General features: G+C 40.7%; 1 protein-coding gene across 1 annotated transcript in view; it reads right to left on the bottom strand.

Annotated features, from left to right (window-relative positions):
- The window catches only part of AMPH (amphiphysin), a 282,343-nt gene that overhangs the window by 164,867 nt on the left and 93,552 nt on the right, over positions 1-23,924 (bottom strand). The window contains exon 2 of the mRNA XM_078059989.1: positions 10,711-10,791. Coding sequence (XP_077916115.1) covers positions 10,711-10,791 — 81 coding nt within the window. The remainder of the gene's footprint in view (positions 1-10,710; positions 10,792-23,924) is intronic.

Below are 23,924 nucleotides of genomic sequence, written 5' to 3'. Positions count from 1 at the left end.
ACCCAATGTATGAATGATTCAGTTTCTCCACATCCTTGCCAGCGTTAATGTTGTTTAGTGTTATCACTAATTTTTATTTTAGCCATTCTGAGGTGTGTAGTGATATTATATTTTTAGTTTGCATTTGTCTGATGGCTAAATATATGTTAAATATATTTTTATGAATGGCTTCTCTGCCATCCAGATACCCTCTTCAGTGAAATGTCTATTCATAGCTTTTGACTATTTTCTAACTAGATTGTGTTTTTTTGCTGTTTTGAGAGTTCTTTGTATGTTCTAGATACTTGTCTTTTTATCCTCTTAAGAGTTCTTTCACAGAGCAAAAGTTTTTTAATTTTGATGAGATCTAATTTATCAAATTTTCCTTTTTTGGATTGTGCTTTTGGAGTCAAGTCTAAAAATTCTGCTTATTCCTAGATTCTGAAGACTTTCTCCTATTCACTTTTCCGAAAGTTTTAAAACTTTATGTTTACATTTAAGTCCTTGATCCATTCTGGGTTTAATATTGTATAAGAGTTAGGTTTGGGTCAAGGTTCATTTTTTTGTCTATAGATGTCCAATTACTACAGCATTATTTATTGAAAGACTGTCTTTCTTCTATTGAATTGTCTTTACCTTTGTCAAAAATCAGTTGAATATATTTGTGTGGCTCTATTTCTGGGTTATCTGTTCTGTTCCATTATTTATGTGTCTATCCTGCTGATACCATACTGTCTTGATTACTGCAGCAATATAATAGGACTTAATACTGAAATAGAGTGATTCTTCCCACTTTATTCTTATCTCTGTTTTAACTATTCTAGGGTCTGCATGTTTCCATATAAATTTTAGAATAAGCTTGTGTATATCTTTTAAAAAGCTGCTATAAGAACTGCATTAAAGTTCATTAAACCTATAGACCAATTTGGTAAGAACTGACATCTTTACTATGCTGAGTCTTCCAATCCATGAACATGGTATGTTTTTTCATTTATTTAGTTCTTTGATTTTTTTCATTAGCATATTGTAATTTTCAGCATATAGACACTGTACGTATTTTGGGAAGTATGTACATAAACATTTCATTTCTTTGGAATGTTACTATGTTTTTAACTTTGGTTTCCACATGCTCATTGTTAATATATACAAATGTGATTGATTTTGGGATGTTGATCTTGTATCCTGTGACCTAGCTGAACTCACTTATTAGTTCTAGGAGTTTTTTGTTGAGGTCTTGGGATTTTCTTTGTATACAACATATCTGCAAATAAATAGTTTTATACCTTCCTTTCTGATCTGTATGCCTTTTATTTCCTTTTTTTTCTCTTTATTGTGCCAGCTAGAACTTCTAGTTCTACATTGGACAACATTGGTGAGTGCAGACATCCTTGACTTGTTCCCAATCTTAGGGGAAAAGCATTCAGTCTCTTGCCATTAAGTATGGTGTCAGCCTTAGTTATTTTGTATATACTCTTTATCAAGTTGAGGTAATTCCCTTCTATTCCTAATTTGCTGAACGTTTTCCTTATGAATGTGTGTTAGATTTCTGTCATATACTTTTTCTACATCAATTAGTATGATCATATGTTTTTTTCTTCCTTACCCTGTTTAAATGGTGGATTACACTGATTGATTCTGGAATGTTAAACCAGACTCGCATATCTAGAATAAATCCTACTTGGTCATGGTTATAATTCCTTTCATACAATGTTGGTTTGATTTGTTGATACTCTATTAAGGATTTATATGTCTAAGTTCATGAAAAATACTGATCTTCAGTTTTCTTTTTTTACACTGTCATTGTCTGGTTTTGGTATTAAGGTAATACTGGCCACATCTACTTTCTGTAAAAGACTGCATAAAATTGGTGCTAATTCTTCTTTCAATATCAGAATTCCTCACTGAAACCACCTGGACCTGAAGATTTCTTCTGTAGATTTTAAATTTCAAATTCAATTTCTTTAATGGTTACAGGACTATTCAGATAGTCTATTTTATCTTTATTACATTTTAGCAGCTTATGGTCATTGAGGAATTGGTCCATTATGGTTGTCAAATCTAAAAGTATAAAGTTATACATCAAATTAAAAGAGACTGCATCAAGTTAAAAAACTTCTGCACAGCTAAGGAACCACCAACAAAATAAAAAGGCAGCCTACAGAATGGAAGAAAATATTTGCAAACCATATATCTGAAAAGGGGTTAATATCCAAAATATATAAAGAACTCTTACAACTCAACAGCAACAAAACAAATAATCCAAGTTTTAAAATGGGCAGAGGAACTGAATAGACCTTTTTCCAAAGAAGACATACAAAGAGCCAAGAGGTCCATGGAAGGGTGCTCAACATCACTAATCATAAAGTAAATACAAATCAAACCACAATGAGATGTCACCTCACATGTTAGAATGACAATCATCAAAAGGCCAAGAGATTACAAGTGCTCGCAAGGATGTGGAAAAAGGGGAACCCTTTGGCACTGTTGGCAGGAATGTAAATTGGAGCAACCACTGTAGAAAACAGTATAGAGGTTGTTCAAAAAAAAAAAAAATTGAACTACCTTATTCAGCAATTCCACTACTGGGTATATATCCAAAGGAAATGAAAACAAGATCTCAAAGAAATATCTGTGCTCCCATGTCCATTGCATCACTATTCACAGTACTCAAGATATGGAAATAACCTAAGTGTCCATCAATGAATGAATGGATAAAAAAGATGTGGAGTGTATGTGTATGTGTGTGCGTGTGTGTGTGTGTAATGGAACATATATATGGAATACTATATAATGTTTATATATTTATATATGAGTGTGTATAAATATATATATACATATATATAATGAAATATTATTCCATGAGAAAGGACATCCTGCCATTTGCAACAACATACATAGACCTTGAACACATTTTGCTAAGCAGAGTAAGTCAGACAAAGACAAATACCCCGTATAACTTATATGTAGAATCTGAAAGAGCCGAACTCATAGAAACAGAGACTTGAATGATGGTTACCAGGGTCTGGAGGGTGGGGTAAAGGGCAGATATGGATCAAAGGGTAAAAACTTCCAATTATAAGATGAATAAGTTCTGGGGATCTAATGTGCAGCACAGTGATTGCAGTTAATAATACTGTGGTATACACTTGAGGTTGCTAAGAGACTAGATCTTAAATGTTCTTACCACAAAAAAGAAAAGAAAGAAATAGTAAATAGGTGGTGTAACACTATAATGGTAATCATTTTGCAATACATAAGTGCATTAAATCAACACTTTGTACACCTTAAACTTGCACAATGTTATATGTCAATTACATCTCAATAAAGCAGGTGGAAAAAAAGAAAGAAGAAAGGAGGGAGGGAGGGAAGGGGAAAGGAAGGGGGAAGGAAGGGAGGGAGGAAGGAAGGAAAGAAGAGAGGGAGGAAGGCCCTTCATGGTCCGTTTACCTACCCAGCTCATCTCCACCCTCACTCCCCTGACTCAGATCTTAGCATTAATATTTTTTTTTTAAGATTTTATTTATTTATTTGAGAGAGAGAGAGAGCACATGAGAGGGGGAGGGCCAGAGGGAGAAGCAGACTCCCCGCTGAGCAGGGAGCCTGATGTGGGACTCGATCCTGGGACTCCAGGATCATGACCTGAGCCGAAGGCAGTCGCTTAACCAACTGAGCCACCCAGGCGCCCAGCATTAATATTTTTAAATCATATGCAATTTTTCAAAGGTGGCATTCTCTTTCTAAACTTCTGGGTTTTACATATGCCATTCTCTTTCTTGGGTGACTCCTCTGCTGTCCTTCTTATAAATAAACAAACAAACAAACAAACAAAGCTGTTCACAGTATCTGCTGATTGTCCTTTTCCTGGCTATAAGATCTATAGTGGTTAAAGGATCTATAGTGATATCCTTCGTTTCATTCCTGACATTGAAAATTTGTGTGTTTGGGGGTCAGTCTTGCTAAAGATTTATCAAATTTATTAATTTTTTCAAAGAATCAGCTTTTTATTTATTTTCTCTATTCTTGTCCTATTTTCAGTTTCATTGATTTCTGCTTTTTAAATTTCCTTGTATTTCCTTCCTTCTGCTTGCTTTGGGCTTATTTCGTTCATCCTTTTTTGAGTTTCTTGAGGTAGGAACTTAGACTATTGATTTCCTTCCTCTCTTTGTTTCCAATATAAGCATGTAATGCTATAAATTTTTCCCTTCAGCTGCTTTGCAAGATTTTATTTTCAAGGCCTTATATCTGGGGGTCAGATAAATACCCTTCATTTTTTCTCAGGATCCTACATCTGGAGTCTAATACTGTGTATACTGTCCCCTATTAAGCCTGACTATCTAGAAAGAGCCTGACTAAACTCATTCTCATTAAGGTCTGAGCAGCACGTATTTTCTCTCTTGCAGGGGCATGTGTATTTTCACAGGGCATACAGCTTCCAGGATCAACAACCCTGGGAAGAAGGGAACTCTGCCCTGCCCCCAAAATCACAGAGCTAAGATCCTCTCTGTAGATGGCAGGTATGCAGATCACAGATACTTCAGGGCACGGCCACCAAATCGCTCTCCATATTTTGTCATAAAGACACTAAAATGGCTATCAAACGGAGGGTTAGAAATTCCAAGAATTAATCAGAGGAAGTGCTTGAAGACAAGTATATGCATAGAAACAAAGCATGGGTCCTCAGTTTGTTGCCCCCAGACGAGCCCCGCTGGCATCTTCTGGGACCCTGTCAGAAATGCACATTTCCAGGCCTCACCCCAGACCTGCTGAACTGGAAGCTCAGGGGTGGGGCCCAGCCATCTGTGCTGTGATTCTGAGACAGCTCAAGTTTGAAAAACACTGCTCTGGTGGGCACCAAACCTGCCCCCTGAAGTTCTTGCTCAGAATCCAGGTGTGACAGGAGGCTCCATAGGCTGACTGAGGTTCTCCACACTTTGGGCTAGGACACTGTCCTTTAGAATTGGATCATTACCCCCAGACAGACAGATGAGCTCACATTTAATCAAGGCAGTGGTTACTTCAGAGGAAGGTCACTATTGATATAATAAAAGGTGGATACACTAACATATTCAGATCACGGTTATTTGTGGTAAAAAGAAATAGTTCTAAATACCTGCTGAGCCCATATGCTCAAGTATATGCTCAAGAAAATTGCAAAGATTCTCAGAATGCAAATGCAATTTGCCATAAATAAAAATTTTATCCACACATTAACACACTGTGGGAGTATATTTATATTTACATTTTTTAAACTTCTATAAGTTTTATTTTTACCTACATGCATATGTATTAAAAAATGTCATGAAACTGCTTACAAAAATTCACATATTCAACATCTTTTCCATCCCAGAAATAAACACATGCTCTAAGAATGTGCTCTAAATGATCATTTTGGGGCGTCTGGGTGGCTCAGTCAGTTAAGTGTCTGCCTTCAGCTCAGGTCATGAGCTTGGGGTCCTGGGATGGAGCCCCTCGTTGGGCTTCCTGCTCAGCTGGGAATCTGCTTCTCCCTCTTCCTCTGACCCTCCATCCCCACCCCCCCAACTCACGTTTGCTCTCTCACTCAATCTCTCTCTCAAATAAATAAAATCTTTATAAAAAAAATTTTTTTAATTATCATTTCCGGGGCACCTGGGTGGCTCAGTCAGTTAAAGCATCTGCCTTCAGCTCAGGTCATGATCCCAGGGTCCCAGGATCGAGTCCTGCATCGGGCTCCCTGCTCAATGGGGAGTCCACCTCTCTCTCACCCCACTCGTGCTCGCTTGCTCTCTCAAATAAATAAAATCTTTAAAAAAAATTATCATCCGCCACTAGGTTTAGCTTCAGGTTTGACAAATATTCTTAAAGCTTATGTACAATGCACTAGATCTTGTGGCATATAAAGATGAAAACAGCCACACGGGATCCGTGTGCTGAGGAGAGATCAGTAAGGAGAAGACATGACTCCAGCTTTCAGTCACTGGAGATTCCTAATAATTGGAATAACTGGCTCCAAATTCGCACCACCAGAGAGGATTTCAAGGCCCAAGCATTTCCTTTCTTCTTTGTTTGTATTGCAGCGAAGTGAAGCTGTTCCTCACTGGTGGGGGCATGGAGGGAGGCAGTGAACAGCACTGCTATGGTATTTAAAAAGGAACAGAAAGCTACACAGCCCTGAGAGGTGAGACACGCCTCCCCTTTATTCCAAGTATCACTCCTGGACTCTAAGTCCAGTTGGGTACTCACAGCTGTACTCACTGAAATGTGACCAAATAGCTGGTTATCTGGGCCCAAACCACCCGAGCTATTCCGTCATCGTAACTGGCACACCTGCCGTAAGCATGGCATCTTAGTGGGCAGGTTTATTAGCAAGAAGGAGGAAGAGGCCAGGGACCTTCTTTCCCCTCTGGGACCTCTTCTCTGCTCATTAACTGATTCGTCAGCAGGCTACCAGGTGAAAGTAGGCGATATTCACACCATCAATTCTGCTACTTGTTAGCGGCTTTGGTAAGACAGGCAAAATTAAAAGGGGGAACAAACACAACACTTTGGGGAAGGACATTTTGAAGTCAGTTTGTTTTTCCTGCTGGATGGATTTCTATAATCCTTGCTCTCTTTGGCACTCCTCATCATGGAAAATCCCGAGTTTTAGGCAGAGGAGCGCATTCTATTTCTTTTTGCTCTACCGTACACTCCCCTTCATCCTTGTCCCAGTTGAGGGGTTTATGAAATCTGGACCACAAAAACCACAGCAATGGGGAGCCCAACGGACAACCAAGAGAGTATGCACAGACCCTCCAACCACACTTTCAGTCTAACAAAAACCACCTTTTAGGAGAAGAGGTTTGGGATCAAAAAGAAAACCTGGGTTTGGAATAAGATAAAAGCTAAGCTTCAAGCTGGAGTTCAAACACAGACCCTGCTGCCACTTTTGTTTCCATCAATCACTGTGAGGACTTTCATGATTTTACTAAAGGGAATTTAAAAGCAAGATCACCAGGGCCCAAGATGTTTGAATACTTCCTAGAACATTCTAGAACAATCCACTTTGGATTAAGTACTAATTGAGCATGGTCAGGTGACTAGAATATAATGTACAAATCCAAATCCAAATATAGTTCATTTGATACTCTAAGTAGTATTTTTTGGATTTGAAAAATATATCAACACAGAAAAAAATATGAAATCTAGATTTCCTGGGTCAGATAATATCTTTAGAGTCTATCACCTTTAGATGATGCCTTCTGCCTTTAGGGCAACGATTCACCATCACATTAACAATAAAAGTAACAGGCCTTGGAGAGGTCACCACAATCTTAGTAGATCCTTCTTTCTAGCTTAACGTTTCTACACAAGCGTATGTAGAAACACCTTTCTCAGCATATGCAACAGATGTGAACTGGCTACCAATACATACTGAGGATTAAGAGGATATCTTCCCCCCTGCAGAGTATAATAAATACATTCTGCCTTTGGCTACTCTTGTCAACCATTAATATGTTTCTACAGAAAATTGATAAATCTCCCTCCCTCCCTCCCATCCATTCCTTTTCTCCTTCTGTCCCTCTACTATACAGACAGTTAAGGTACCAACCCTCCTTACTGCACTAAAATGACTATACATTTATTTTTTCTGATTAAAAGAAACAAACAGAAATACATCAGAATGAGTATGTGCAAATGCAAGATGTTTTTGGTGCAAAAATGTTTCAAAGGCAGCCAAAGGGGGAGGGGGGTCAAGACACTCTTTGAGAAATACTATTTCTACATTTCCATTCTGCTTGTTTCACTCTTATAAAGTAGAAATGCTTGTTCTAACTTCCCCAGATTTTGAAGTTTTACCCAGTTCTTAAAATCTGATAATATTCTTGATAAGGAACAAGGTGTTGGGTCTTCAAGAATGACAGTATACTATTTGCTTTATAGCATTTGAAAATGTGTCTAGATTTTGAAGTTTTACCCAGTTCTTGAAATCTGATAGTATTTTTTTAAAGATTCTATTTATTTATTTGACAGAGAGAGATACAGCGAGAGAGGGAACACAAGCAGAAGGAGTGGGAGAGGGAGAAGCAGGCTTCCCACTGAGCAGGGAGCCCGATGCGGGGCTCGATCCCAGGACCCTGGGATCATGACCTGAGCCGAAGGCAGACGCTTAACCACTGAGCTACCCAGGCGCCCCAAAATCTGATAATATTCTTGATAAGGACCAAGGTGTTGGGTCTTCAAGAATGATAGTATACCATTCGCTCTATAACATTTGAAAATGTGTCTAGAATGGCCCAGTGGCATTATAAAATCACCCCACACTGCTGCTGCTGGGGGCACAGCTCATTTAACTGATGAAGTTGGTGATTTAACCAATCGTACTTTTCTTTAGTGCTTAGACAAAAAACAATTCTCACCTGGTTCAGTCAACAATGCGCCCCCGCCAAAAAAAAAGACCAATAAAAATTCACTGTAATTGGAAAATGCAAAGTGCTTCCTAGTCATGAATGCTTTTCTGAACTTGATGCTTCCCGAGGTTAGCCTTCTGAGGTGCTAACAACATCAAAACACCGTAAAAGTGACACAGGAAAAAAATCCAAGAATGAAGACCTAATTAGCTCCACGGGGACACACCAGACAGGAAGACGAGATTTCAAAGGGTAGAGTGCAAATCCTCAAGCAGGTAAAACTACAGACATGAATCCCTTCTATCTAACTCCAGTGCCTTAAAGCAGATATTTGGGATCGCCCTGCAAAGTAATAGGACAGAGACTGACAAGTTTTCCTGTGTGAAGTTGCTGCAATCCAGTGATCTGTGTGAGAGTTATCCAAATGCATGAGAGAATGTACAAGAACTCACGGAATGAGAATCTTTCCTCCTGGAGGAGACTGGCGGACGACATAGTCTATGGGTCTGGAGCTGACATTTCTCCAGAAATTCTCTCTTCTACCTTCATTAATCCAAAGCTCTCCATTACACTGTTACCTGGGCATGATCAATTTCACTGTCACTGTTTTTTTCTCCAACTCTCTTTTCTCCTTCCTCGTTTTCGGACAGAACAAGATGGCTACCACTCATAGTGAAAAATGAGCACCTATCGGCACATGTCCACTCCTTGTCTTGGGATGAAATGGGAGGTATTCAGGAATGTGTTCTGGTGGAGACTGGGCTACTTGGCCCTGTACCAGCTGGATTTTATCACCCGTGGCAGTGAAGGAAAGAAATAGCATGTCTGCAGTGAGACAAATAGCAGGGGCTCTGGCACACATATAGAAGAAAGAAATCTCCGGGTCTGAGATCTGCAAACAGGAGGGAAGGGGGCAAAATGAAACCTCTGAGGATCTGACATTACTGATTATTATCCCCAAGGCCCTCACATCACCCCATGTCCAATTTGCCAGAATCTGCCACCCCAGCCTTCTTCCCACTCTACCTCTAGTATGACCTCCAGATTAGAGGCTTCTAACCACAGAGAGCCCCACTTGTACCTTCCCCCACCTTGACCCTCATGCATGCTCTCGAAAGAGTGATATTCTGGCCAATTATCCAAGCCTTAGAGATATAAACAGATAATTTAGAAGAGAGTTTGTTTCTTTATGGATGTGTCTGTTGAACATACAGCCCATCAAAGGAACAAACATCACAAACCATGTTTCTCAACCTTTTTCCTCATTATCACTCCCCTCAAGGAGACTTTATATTTTTTTCCTTATCACACACCCCCATGAAATTTTAATACCATAGATATACTATGTATCTTTTTATGTGATATATACACATAAAAAGAGTACAATTTTTTTATCCACAAAGAACCAATTTTCACCCTCTTGGGGAGATATAATCCCTGTTAAGAATGCCAAACTGTGGAAAGAGCTGAGATGCCCTTTAACAGATGAATGGATAAAGAAGATGTGGTCCATATATATAATGGAATATTACTCAGCCATCAGAAAGGATGAATACCCAACTTTTACATCAACATGGACAGGACTGGAGGAAATTATGCTAAGTGAAATAAGTCAAGCAGAGAAAGTCAATTATCATATGGTTTCACTTATTTGTGGAACATAAGGAATAGCATGGAGGACATTAGGAGAAGGAAGGGGAAAATGAAGGGGGCAGAAATCAGAGGGAGAGATGAACCATGAGAGACTATGGACTCTGAGAAACAAACAGGGTTTTAGAGGGGAGAGGGGAGGGGGGATTGGTTAGCTGGTGATGAGTATTAAGGAGGGCACGTACTGCATGGAGCACTGGGTGTTATACGAAAACAATGGATCGTGGATCACCACATCAAAAACTAATGATATATTGTATGGTGACTAACATAACATAATAAAATTTAAAATAAATACATACATACATACATACATACATAAAAGAATGCATGACCTTGAAGCATGCAGCAATTAAAATAATTATGCCAGAAGTATCTAACTCCTGTTTCCCTAATACTATACTATACTAAGACTATAAATCACCCAAAACAGCGTCTTTCTTTTAGATCAATAATCTGTACTGAAGAGCTCCAGACAAGCAAAATCTTGATCTCCTGAGAGTCTAAAACACAAATCTTCTTCCTGTGGTCCCTACTGCCTCTTCCTTCACCTGCCACCAAAAAAGCCTTCAGAATTAGCAAGTGTCACCCTCGGGTTAACACCAACCCCAAAGAAAGTTCTTTCTTCAACCTTAACACATTTTAGTTATATACTAAAACACAAACACAGTCAACCCGTTTCCCTCTCTGGAAACTAGATAAACGTACTTACCTCTTGCCGTTTGAAGTTCTGGACATATTCTTCAAACTGTTCATCTTTTGTCTCATCAGCTTTCCCAAGCTTCTGAAGGACCTAGTTTACAAATAAAAAAAAAAATGGTTTGATTAATAATGTCTTCAAATAACAGGCAGAGCAAGGCTGTTGTTTTGCTCTTCTGAGGAGACGTCACTCAGCACAGCTAGTTTTTCTCTTCTGGAAGCATCTTGGCTTGATGGCTTGGGGTTGATCAGACTTGGATTTTAACCACAGTTCTGCCACTCACAGGCCGAACAATGTAATGCTACATTGCATTTATCGACTTACGTATCTGTTTCTTCCAGTAGGCTGTACATAATTTACAGGCCAATGCTCTGCCTTGTCTTCTTGTCCAAAGCATCTGGCACAATGTTTAATGCATAACAGGCACATAATTGTTTGTTAAACAGTGAACCAAAGTTATTCTACTAAAGAATTAGCCTACTTTATAGAGATGGTATTAGAATTACTGGAGCCAGACACATGGCAAATTCTCCCCCACCACCTTCCAATATGCCCTTCACCTCCCTAAAACCTCAAAGAGGCCCTGGATAGGGCCTGGATGTTAGCAATATCCAAAGAATTAGGGAATGCTCTGTGGAGCTTATTCAAACTGTGCCGGAAACACTGGCAGACAGGAATGTGGCCGACAACATTCCAGCCAAAGAAGTAGCCTCAGCAGAGATGACTGGAAAAATCATTATATATTGTGGGACTGGGCAGGAGTTGTTTTGTCTTCCTAGAGCACAGGATTGGGTATCGGGAGGAGGAGCTCAAGCAGAAAGTTACTTGGGGACAGAGCAGAAGGATCCTGAGAGCCATAACTGGGTTCCCTATTCAAAAGTCCCAATCAAGTAGCTAAAACACCAGGTCATTTGAGAATTAAAAAAAAAAAAAAACAAACTCCATAAACACTGCCTTAATGAGTTGAAAATTATTTATATGAAAATGTTGTCTTTAACTTTTGAAAAACTGTTAACAACAGGATTAACTTAAAAGTGTTTTGTAAATGCAAGATATTGTTAACTATTATTTTTGTTGTTACCACTGTCATAAGAGCAAGAGGGCAAAGCAAAATTATACAGGCCACGTTTGCTAGAGAAGGAAATTCAATGACATAGGGATTCTTGGCCTTGTTATAAGATCTCCTCCCATCCACTCCCATATTTTTTGTTCCAGAGTAAAAATAACTTGAAGAAAGAAGTTGCTTGATTGCTTTTTTATTCCGTCTACCTTTTAAAATTTTTTTCATTTTAAAGCTAGGTCTCCCCAAAGGACCTCTTGCCACACACATAAACACTAAGAGTAATGGGGGAAGATACTTAGCATTTACTATGTGACCTCTTCCCCTTAATTCTTAATATTCACTATTTCGTAAATATTTGGCTACTCTAGAGCAGGTAAGTCTTTCAGAAGTGGCAACACTTCATCTGACGGCAGCAGTTCCCAAAAGCCCAGAAAGGCTGTCAGACTCTCCCGAGCAAGCAACCTCAGCCCCACCACTTTCCACACGGTGCAAAGTCACTGCGGTCTTAAGGGTGGGAGAAAAGAGAAAAATGTTTACGGAGCCTCCACTATGCACCTGAAACCGTAGGAACGGATTTATGTGTTGTCTTTCATTCTCACAACACTCCCAGCTGCTTCTTATTCTATCCATATGGCGGCTGAGGAAATAGGGCAGAGGAAGTGGCTTACTGGAGACCCTCTGGAAAATTCCTTTTTGAGGCCTAGTACCCCTGTCCCCACCCACAGATAGCCTGTCCCTTCTTGTGGAAAGCAAATGGGATTTACACAACCTAACTGTCATGCTCACATTCTCATCTGAGATTCCTGGAGGCCACCATACTCTGAGAAAGACCGATCTTCAACGGTGTATATCTACCACTGTGATGGGGATTTTTCACAGACCCTTCGCTGAAAATCTGTTATTTAAATTTTAAATCACAACACCTTGCCTTTCATATTTCTAGAAATTGTTCAGTATAATTAAAGTAGAAAAAGCCCAAAAAACTGCTCCCAGGTGTCAAGAGAGATAGAATTATAATTGGCTGACGCTGTAAGCCCACACTCGCTCTTCTAAGGAAAGTCATAAAGGACCCAGGCCTCTGTGAGTTACAGCACACCCACATCTTGATGGCAGCAACAAAGGAGAGAAGGGAAAGGCACAGGTCAGGGGCCGCAAAGGATCTGGCCTTTGCTAAGAACCTTCTCCATGCCAGTCACTATGTTAGGGAATTCTGTCTGTTATTTCAGCTGATTCTCACAGGAGCCTGCTCATTCCTATTTTAATTGCATCAACAGTATAAACTTCCATTGACAAAAAGTAGGGGGGGTGGATATTGGATGTATTTCATGATGAGAATCAAGATTCACAAAAAGACCTTTTCTAGCAAGATGATATTCAACAGGGATAAAATTTAGGTCAAAAATAGAATTGTAAGGGCGCCTGGGTGGCTCAGTCATTAAGCGTCTGCCATCGGCTCAGGTCATAATCCTGGGGTCCTGGGATCGAGTCCCGCATCGGGCTCCCTGCTCAGTGGGGAGCCTGCTTCTCCCTCTGCCTGCCACTCCCCCTGCGTGTGCTCTCTTTCTTTGACAAATAAATAAATAAATCTTTAAAAAATATATTTGTACAAGTACTGAATTTATATCAACTTTCAACCAATATGCAACACAACAGATGCTAGGACTATGTGGCTTCCACCCTTCGGGAGAAATAAGGGATGACTTTCGTGGACACTTAATACAAGTGGACAAAGTGATGTTGCTGGAAAGCTCCTCAGGCCACATGAGAGCAACTGGGAGAGCAGGACTGAAGGTTTCTCTGCTGTGGACAAGGTGCTAAGCACAGAAATTCACAGACAACCTGGAGCCAGCTAAAGGGAGTCCCCAAAAAAGTAGAGAAAATTGACTCCCAGAGGTGAGAGGAAAATTTGATGTAATTGGGGATATTACCAGGGAGAAAAAAAAAGGAAGAGAGTGCAGTTGTCTTCAAAGATCTGAAGGGTCATCACGATAAAGAAGGATCAGACTTGTTCCATCAGAAACCAAGATCAAGAACTAGCATTGGGAGATAAAAGCTATATATAAAAATTTTTGCACAAATTTATCAAAGTTTTCTGGAAAGGAAATAGTTTGTTGGTAGAGGTAATGAGCTCACTGTCCTGGCCGTTATCTGAGCTTAACCAGTAGTTAGAGGTGCCAGAGAAGAGATTTATTCATCCAACAGGTAAGCAAAATAAATATCTTCTAGTACAAATTCGAATTCTAATTTCAGATATCTTCTAATTCTTGAATCCATAATAAATGTATCAAGTTTTACATTTACCCTACAAAAGAACACAAATCACCATGAAGAGTAGGCAGAGAAGAAAGTCTATTCACTTTGGTCTCCAACTGAAGTTGACATACTGGAGATCGAATGCCAAACTGCATGCAAGGGGCTGTGGAAAGGGGGGCCGAATCTATGGACCGTGAATGTGGTGGTACTGAGGCATAAGGTGCAAGAAGGGGAGCTGGAGTAGATGAGGCTGGTGTGGGAGGAAGATGGCAGATTACAGAGGGGTTTAGTCTGCAAGACTAAAGACTTTTAATTTTCTCTTATAGACCATGGCAACCAATGAGGTGTTTCCCTAGAGGGGGGCCACCCGATTAGACCTGTGCCCCTGGGTGACAATGATCAGGACAGATTAAAAGACAGTGGGACCAGTTAAGGGACTACGCAGTCAGGCAATGTGACTGAGCCTGAGCTAGGGGACAGATGGGACAGACCCTTAAGGAGTGCAATCCACGGTACTTACTGGCTTATGAGACAGACAGGGTAGGGACAGAGAAGACGCGAGGATGACCTCCGGTTTCTGCTGCAGCAGCCAGGGACCTAGGTTGTAGTTAAGACGCCAGGGAGGGAAATGGTCCAGATGTGGGATTAGGAAAGTTAAGAACCAGAAACACGCACCAGGACTTTTGGATGAAACTGAAGGTCCAGCTAGAAAACTCATTTCAGCGGTTTTGGCATTTTTCTCCAGCAGCCTCAAAATTGGTGGTAAAATTGATCTGCTACATTAACAATTTCTTAAGGCAACAAAATTACTGAAACCTGGAACTGAGAGGATTAAGAATATCTTCTACCTTGTTTAATGTCACAATATCTGACAGTGAGTTTCTGGCTTAAGTGGCCTCTCAAATTCCCTGTCCACTGGCCACCTTGAAAATATCAATCAAGCCTGAGCGGTTTGGCACCACTGATGTTACAGGGCGATTACTATCCATTCATGGATCTCGTATTTATTTATTTATTTATTTATTTATTTATTTATTTATTTATTAAGATTTTATTTATTTATTTGACAGAGAGAGAGAGAGCGAGAGAGGGAACACAAGCAGGGGGAGTGGGAGAGGAAGAAGCAGGCTTCCCGCAGAGCGGGGAGCCCGATGCGGGGCTCGATCTCAGGACCCTGGGATCATGACCTGAGCCGAAGGCAGACGCTTAATGACTGAGCCACCCAGGCGCCCCTCTCGTACTTATTTTCTGACAAAACGATAACATCTTCCACCTACAGGCAAGGGGCAGACAATTCTGTGCTCATGCATTGTGTTTTAGGACAATTTCATTTGCACTGACACTTTACTATTATGAAACAATAGGATTTTGTTGTTACTTTTGTTGCTACTGTTTCCAAATTGCCTTCCTGAGGGTGAGATTCAGAAACATCCCCCTAGGGCTGCTTGGGTCATGCTCCTGCCTCTGCCTGAGTTCAGAAGTTCTGATCTCATCACGAAAGACAGCGTCACCTAGGAGAACGAAAAATTAAATAGGCAGGAAAAGCAGGAATATGGTAACTCAGAATATTTCCACTAATAAATCTTCTTTCAAGTGTTTCCTAAAGCAGTCAGTTTCCCAGCACGGTTTGCACGGGCTGCTCCAAAGATGTGAGTCTCACGTTCTTTTTTTAGAGCGATTCTCTAGAGCAGTTAATTGTTCATCAAGTGGTCAAGTAAGGTCCCTAAAAATTCAGAATGCTTTGATTTGGGCAGTTTCCCCATACCGTAAAGCTGCTATTCTGATCAAGGTTCAAATCCTCATAGTCCAGAGCAAATAAGTACTGACTGCTGTAGTAGGAACAGAAGAATTGCCCTCTCTTAATATTTCTAAATTAGGGTGGAATGCTATGTTGGCAGCTTTCAAAAAAGGTAGTTGGCATTTGAAGGCAAAGACAAACTTCGCCATCTTCCATTGCATGTGGAAATGATGGGATGTGAAGGAGCTGGTGCAAGGAAAGGATGAAGACCATAGGTACTTCAAGGGGAATGGTTAAAAGAATTCTGCAGGATGGGCCACTGGGGTTCCTGAAAGAGATTCATGCTTTGGATGAGGGATCAGACTGGACAAACTTCCAGGTCTGGGGGATGGATGTTTCCTTACGCCAGACTCTAAAAGTCAAGGAGAGAACTGCACAATTCAGTCTTCTCTCAACAGGGAGGCACGCCTCTCTTCATGAAAAGAAGAAGAAGGGGGGGGAGGAGGAGGAGAAGGAGAAGAAGGAGGAGGAGGAGGAGAAAGGAGAAGAAGAAGAAGGAGAAGAAGAAGAAAGAATTAAGAAGAAGAAGGAGAAGGAGAAGAAGAAAGAAGAAAGAGGAAAGAGGAAAGAAGGAAGAAGGAAGAAAGAAGAAAGAAGAAGAAAGAAGAAAGAAGAAAGAAGACCGCATAAAATTATGTATACATTATTGACAGACTCCAGGAGTCAACTGCATGGGATGACCGTGGTCTCTTCTTATCTGGATAAGACATGGAGAGTTGGTCTTCCCCCCCACACACACACCCCCATGTGCAGATGATTCATTCACTCATCTGTCCAGACACTCACATGTCCATGTGTAAATTCAGAGGGCATTTATGAAGGGCTCGCTCTGCCTCTGTGCAAAGTTCCGCCACCTTGGACTGGAGGGAGGCCATCAGGTCCATGCAAGTATGGGGTAGCTGCTTGTGCTTTAGGGGCCTATGGGCAGGCACTGCATTGTGTTTACACCCAAACTTCAGGGTCCTAGAACTTTGACCTCTTTCTGGCTATGTTCCAAGACTTAAAGAAGTATTTTTAAGGTGCCCTAACTTGAGAGGAACAAGATGAATCATCCTTTGGTATGGTTCATGTACCTGTCAAGGTCCTGTACTTTGCTCTCTATCTGGTCCTTTATAGATTTAAGTCTGCGTCATCATGGCATCCACCCCTTGCTCTGTCAGATTTCAATAATACATTAGCCATAGTGGCCTCCAAGCCTCTGGGAGGCTGGCATGGGCCTTCTTCTAATTCTGGGAAACACTTTTGGGGAGGTAAACAAAAATAGGTGAAAGAGGGGATGTTCCCAGCCTTCTGTCCATTTGAGTGAACTTCAGACTTCAGAAGTTGGAGGATAATATATGGGAGAGAGAAAGTACAAATCTCACACATGAGCAGGTTTATCCTAGGTGTAACAGAGCCAACGGAATTAGAGCGCAGTGGAGGAAAGAAAGTTCTGGAGCCTGGAAGGGAAACAGAGGTAAGTGAGAAGGGTCCCCAGAATGCAGCTATAGGAAGCAGCAATCAAGCTGTTTTCAGTCACTCATTGACCTGGTCAGGTATCACACTCCCCAAGTCTGCTCTCCTCTATCCTTCCCAACTTTGAAAGTCGAGGACATCTTAGTTCTCCAACTTAAAAAAATAATTCTTGGTGGAAAAAAATAGCCTGAGGAATATTGATCGATGAACGATGAATGATAAATGGATTGTGGGCCCTGGCATCCAAGACCCTCTTCTCAAGGTGCCTGTTCTCTCCCACCGGGTTGGCCACTATGTCTCCTTTCTAGGAAACCGGATCCCTCCAGTACCCAACCCAGAATATGGCATTTACACCAAAATTCAGCGACACAGAAGTGTACTAAAGTCTTCAAGTCATCTTGACACCCTGAGAGAGACTAGATTTTCCTTCTTCAGCGGCCACCATGAAGGATATGCCAACAGTGCTCAGGGTAATACAATGACCCTCCAACCTCATTACAACATTTAAATTAATCCTCCTGCTCCTGAGCCAGGGGAAGATATTCCTCCATTCACCCCTGTCCAGGTGTTTGAGAGAAAGCAGACATGTCTGCTGAAATGGTAGCGATCCACCCGCAGAAGAGCTGCTAAAATGCATGTGGTTATGGGAGCCAAGGAGGGCTCTACACCCAGGCAACTTGCCAGGGAGCAGTTCTGTTCCTGATCCCTTTATACATACTCCTCAGACCGTCTTGGTGACCTCAGTCACCCACTGTACCAGCAGAAGATGAATCAGCAACATGAAAATATGGATCTACAGTATAAATATGAAAGATATTGGCTTAGGTAGAACAAAAAGTTCACAAAGCTCTACCCAGGAGTTCAAGATTTCAACGGGGACTATAAACTGCCCAAGTCAAGAGCAGGCTGGCTGTTAGCGCTGATGGGTATGAAACCGGTGAAAAGGAGTACAGAGAGGAAAAAAAGGAAATGATCTTGCTTCTCCTCCTCTTGTGAAAAGGCCCCACCTTAATAATTCCATAATTCCCTAATTTATTAGCTATCATCTATGGAAATTTAAAATATATCAAGCACAGTCCTATATACATTTCATCTAAAAATGAATTTAATCTTTCCACCTATCTTATGAATTAGGTTACAATGATGATCTTCATGTTACCAATGAGAACACTGAAAATTAGAGTAATTGACCAGTGACAAAGCTGGTATGTAACCGAGCCAGGATTCCAAGCAGACAGGGTGATTCCAGAGTCCGCTTCTCACCACTAGGTGATAATGCCCTAAAGACAACAGGGGAAAGAAACATGGCCTGGTGGCTGTATTCTTCCCTGGACAGCTAAGACATTCTCCTCCACTCCCACTGACTGTATCACATTGTCAGGACTGCTCATACAATAACTGCTAGACCCATACTTTTCTTAAACAAAAGCCATCTGACATCATCTCCATCCAAAATAGGTTATTGTATTTACTCACAGACCCTGAGCGATGGCCACAGGTTGTATAAAATGCTTTCTCCCCATTCAACTCTCACTTAGACAGAAACTATCCAATTTGCTTCTGATTAGCAAAAGGCCTGGGAGGACATTACCTCCTTGTAAAATCAGGACACAAAGAATGACTCACTGGAGCAGAAGTGGTACAGAAAAATGAGACGAAACCACCTCACTTGATTCCACAGATGTCAAGACAAGATCCTTCCATTAGGACAAGCGACAAGCTCCCAGGGAGATAATGCAGATAACCCAGGTCCTCTCTGACACCTGTTCTGACCCTTCAGCACTAAAGGTCCCACTCTTGCCACCACTCACCTTCATGAGCTCCTTGCAGCCCATAATCTTGGCATCACAAAACATATTTTCCCCAAATGCTGCCAACTTCCTTCTCATTCTGGCAACACAGCTTACATGCCCAAGTGGATTGCTAATTGATTAAAAATCATAGGAAAGATTTTTGGAAGTTTTGTTCTACCTTACCAACAATCTTTCTCCTAAATTTCAAGAGGTAAATTAAAAGGCTGAGATGGGCAAATTCAGGTATAGCTGATAAAAACACTCGCTAAGGCAGTGTGTTGAGGCCCTGGACTAAAATCGCTGGTAATGGACGGGACTGAGAGACCCGTCTCTTTGTGGGAATTTGGGATAATTGCTTACCTGCTTTGTACCCCATGTGAATGAGGCCACACTCAGAGTAAGAATGCCTGCCCCCTTTCTACCCTGTAGGGATGTTCTAAGTTTATGTGTTGTAAGTCTATATAAAGCTGGGATTTGGTTTTCAGCTACCCTTTTGATTTACCCTTTTCTTTCTGAAGCAGTGTTTCCCAAAGAGTGTTCGTTCCATGGGACATAATCTTAGAAATCTCCATAAAAAAAAAAAAATTCAGGGTCAAATCCATCTGAAAAATACCAAGTATTATATATATCCCTCTGTAGAATATCAAAGAATATAAAGGTTAAAAGAGGGAGAATCATAGTGCCCATAGAAATACAACATGAACATGTGTCAAAGATTAATTATTAACTCAGTATTTAATGAGAGAACGGCTAAGATGTTACCAGTTCTAGGAAAAATTCAAAGAACCCACATATATAGGCAATAAGGAATGCTGAATGAACAGAAAATATAGTGGATAATAGTCAATTGCACCCCTCCAACACAATTCCTAAACCTTTCATAATTTTCCACTATGAGCATATTAAAGGCTCCAAGAAGTCCTGCAATAAAAAAAAAAAAAAAAAAAAAACAACTTGCATTTAACATTATTTAATCCTGTGTTTCCCACATATCCTTGTTAACCTCTTACAAGGTTACTATTCACTGGACCACAATTTGGGGAACAGTTTCTTCTCTCTTCATCATATGGGTTTCTCTGAGCTCTACTACAAAAACAGATGAAGAATTACATATGAATACAAAAAATCCCTTGATTGTTTGTAGGGAGGTTCTCATCTGTACCAGCCTGCTCCAGAGAGAAAATAATCAAATTTAAGAGAGGAAGGAATTCAGTTGGTGGGAGGGAAGTAATTCTTGATTGATTTGCTCAGGTATAAGCTCCATTAGCATGTGAATTCTCTGGTTTTGGAGAAGTTGTAAAAGAAAAGGGAGTTAATACGGCAAACGTTCCCTGTGGGTAGGAACAAAGTGGCATGAAGCAGCATATCAAAATGACAAAGAGTGTGCTAGGTTTGAACGCTGCAGTTTCACACTCAGCCCTCCCCTCAGAGTCTGCCCTGGGCAAGACTCTTCATCTTTCTGTGGTCACCTTCTCATCTGTATATTAAGGATACTACTCATACCTATCTAAGGGTATGGTTTGCAAATTAAATGGTAAGATACATATAAAACTTTTACTTCAATTTCTAGCAATCAGGGCTTAAGAATGTTAGCTATTAGAATCACTGACTTCCTAACACATGATACGGGACAATTTTGAAGGACCTGACAGTAGGGGCTTGCGGATGACTCCTGAGGCACACATCTATCTTGAGATCCAAGGATTCTACAACTACTCCCTAGAGGTAACCTTCCCTTTGTTTGATGAAGATACACACAGAGGAACAATCACAGCAACAGAGTCTCTCCGAGACCTAAAGAGTGAATATGTAGACTGTAGACGGGCTGTGGGTCTCCCTTGAAGAGAACAAAGATGACCATGGCCTCTCTTTAGGCAAGGGGCTCTCTATCTAGGTCCACAGATAGATTCCATGGTGTCCATGGATGACCTGAAATTATATGCCTGATACAGTTCGTATGTGTCTTTTATTCAAAGGGGTTCATGGCTTCCATCAGATGAAGAACTACTGCCCTCAATTCTAAGACACAACATGGGCACAGTGGAAAGAAAAGGACACAAGTCAAATGAAACAGGACCCCACTTGATCACCTATGAGACCTGGGTGACCTCTGCAAAACTTTTAATGTCATTAAGCTTTAGTTTCCCCATCGTTAGAACAGGGAGAATACCAATTCTGGGAAGATTAAATGAGAACATGAGCAAAAGAGCCTAATTTGATGCCTGAATCCAAAAGATGCTTTTTAGTAAGGGTTCATTCTTTTTCTTCTCTGTTTTAATATCTTCATCTTAAACTGCAATGTGAAGAGGCTAACAGGGAGCATGGATTTCATGCAATCTAACTTGCTCATCCAACAGATGAGAGTCTGAGGAAAGTGTATTGTCAAGGTCACATCTTCAGCCTTTGACGATACAGAGGGATCTTTCATGGCTAATGGGACACTGTGAAGACTATGAAATCATCTTCATCGAGAGCATGGTTTGCTGGCAGCTCTCTTTCTACAGCTCAGTAAATGCTTCTTGGGCAACTCTCCAACTCCAAGAAACACACATATGTCAGCAACATTGCCAAGGCAACCAAGAGTAGCCTAGAGTAGATGTCTAGGTTCCTAGAAACTGTCTTTATTAGCAACTCCTCCATATTACTGAAGCTTCTGAGGATGGAATTCTTCCATGTGACTCTCGTTCAAACCAGAAGACCAAATGCCACTATCAGATCTGCTAATGTAGCTCCTAAATCAGGAAAATCTGTGCCTAGGGACTGAGGGTGGAATCTGGGCTAATACCAAGAGCAGCTTGCTTTTTCCCTGTTTAGGTTTTATTTTCAAGACTAAAAGTTATTTAAAAGTGTAGCATTTTTTGTTGGAAAGAATGGTCTGACCAGAATCCTCACACTGAATTTCCCATTGCAGTCTTCCTGGGGTCACTGAGTGACATCAAGAAGGCCACTCATCTTCTTAAGCAAACTCCCCTCCTTTTTAATTAAATGGCAACTTTTGGTAACTTGCCTCTTCCTGACTTGCAAACACATTGTGAAAGGAGAAGGGCTATTGGGTACTCAGAGAACTTCTCAAAACATGCTCTGCCTAATCTCAGATTGGAGCACCACCAAAATACCAAAGGTTTTTAAATGATCCTCCAAAGCCATGAAGTATATATACCCCAAATGCCAGGCTCACCATCACCGAGGATTTTGTATTCATCCAAAAGGATATGCAGCCAACAGATGATTTCACTGGTGGTTCTATCTTTAATGTTTATTGCTCCAAAAGTAACGATAATCTGATTTTAAAAACCCAAATTTTATAGAAATTTCAGGTTTGAATGGAAGTTTAAAAAAAAAAAAAGGAGATTGCTAATAGATTGAAAACCAAATGTCCTTTCTCTGGAAATGAGTCCTGACATAGGGCTGGACATAGTGTTTTCAGTTCAGTTTGTTCCTGTGGTTGTTTTCTAAAGATCTGTGCTCAAGAAGGAATCCTGAGTGCCTTCATATCCTTTCTTTACGGAGCACTGGAACAGAGGGACAACATAAGGTACTGGGGGCACTTGGGTGAGAAAGAGACTGCTCCTTCTGGCTGCCTGCAGGCTGCCTGTGTCAGAGCATGGCCTCATGTTCCCGGCCACTCAGAGCTGAAAATACTTCTCAATACAGAACATGCAATCACCACAAGCAAAGAAATTATAAACAAACAAAGAAGAAAAGTAAATAGTGTAGCACTAATAATTTCTGCATGTATTTCTTTATTTTCATTTTATGCATTTAAAAAAAGCATTGATTTTCAGTTTTCTATAGCCATTTTTAAAGTGTAACCAGCATGAAGGAAATATATTGAAGAAGAGAAAGTATTAAGCACAGTTTTGTAGAAAGCCTGCTCTTCAGACTTAATTTGGGGTTTCCTGAGCCAGAATTACCCTGTTCCTATGGTTAACATGGATATTTTATGACATGGAATGTAAACTTTGTATCAAAGTTTTTAAAATCAAATCAAGACTGTGCTAATCGTATGCTGCTTTGGGTTATATCCCCAGACTCTTACCTGCCACTTAGGCATATTTTAGGGGGATGTTCTTAGAAACAGTCTGGTGAGTGAGGATTATTATATGACAGAATGGGTGAGAAGAACACAACTGTCTTCTGGAGACCCTGATATTCATACAATACTTGCATAGGTGAAAAATACTTCCGGAATAGCCTTTCACTAGCTGTTCACACCAGCTGTAAATATAGCACCCACCCCACCCCCATCCACAGTTTGATTTTCTGCAGTTTCAGTTACCTGAGGTCAACCACAGTCTAGAAGATGATCTTCCTCTGACATACTGTCAGGCCGATCGAAGCCTAATGCTACGTCACAATGCCTATGTCATTCCCCTCCCCTCATCTCATCCCATAGGCATTCTATCAACCACATCATCACAAGAAGGGTGAGTACAGCACAACACTTTGTACGAGAAAGACCATATTCATATAACTTTTCTTATAGTATGTTATTATAATTGTTCTATTTTATTATGTTATTGCGGTTAATCTCTTACTGTGACTAATTTATAAATTAAACTTTATTAAAGGTATGTATGCATAAGGAAGAACATAGCACATAGAGTATATATATACTGTCTACCACCCACTTGTGCGTAGCCTCAATCCTCTCTCCGTGACGTCTCCAACAATTACGTCTCCACTCTCTGAGTTTTCATAGTGGCTCCCTCCTCTTCTGCTTCAGGCCAGGAAGTAAGAGGTCACCAGCACCCCCACTGTCGCTGGCCCCAGGGGCCTTCCATCCCCGCATCCCTTGCCCGTTCCCCTTAACCCTCCCCACAGGGCATCTTGGAATAGACTTTGGGTCTCAAAATGTCTAGCT

The sequence above is a fragment of the Halichoerus grypus genome, chromosome 12, assembly GCF_964656455.1.
Source record: "Halichoerus grypus chromosome 12, mHalGry1.hap1.1, whole genome shotgun sequence".
Classification (NCBI taxonomy): Eukaryota; Metazoa; Chordata; class Mammalia; order Carnivora; family Phocidae; genus Halichoerus; species Halichoerus grypus.
The sequence above is the reverse complement of the archived record's forward strand: the minus strand, read 5'-3'. Positions and strand labels throughout refer to the sequence as shown.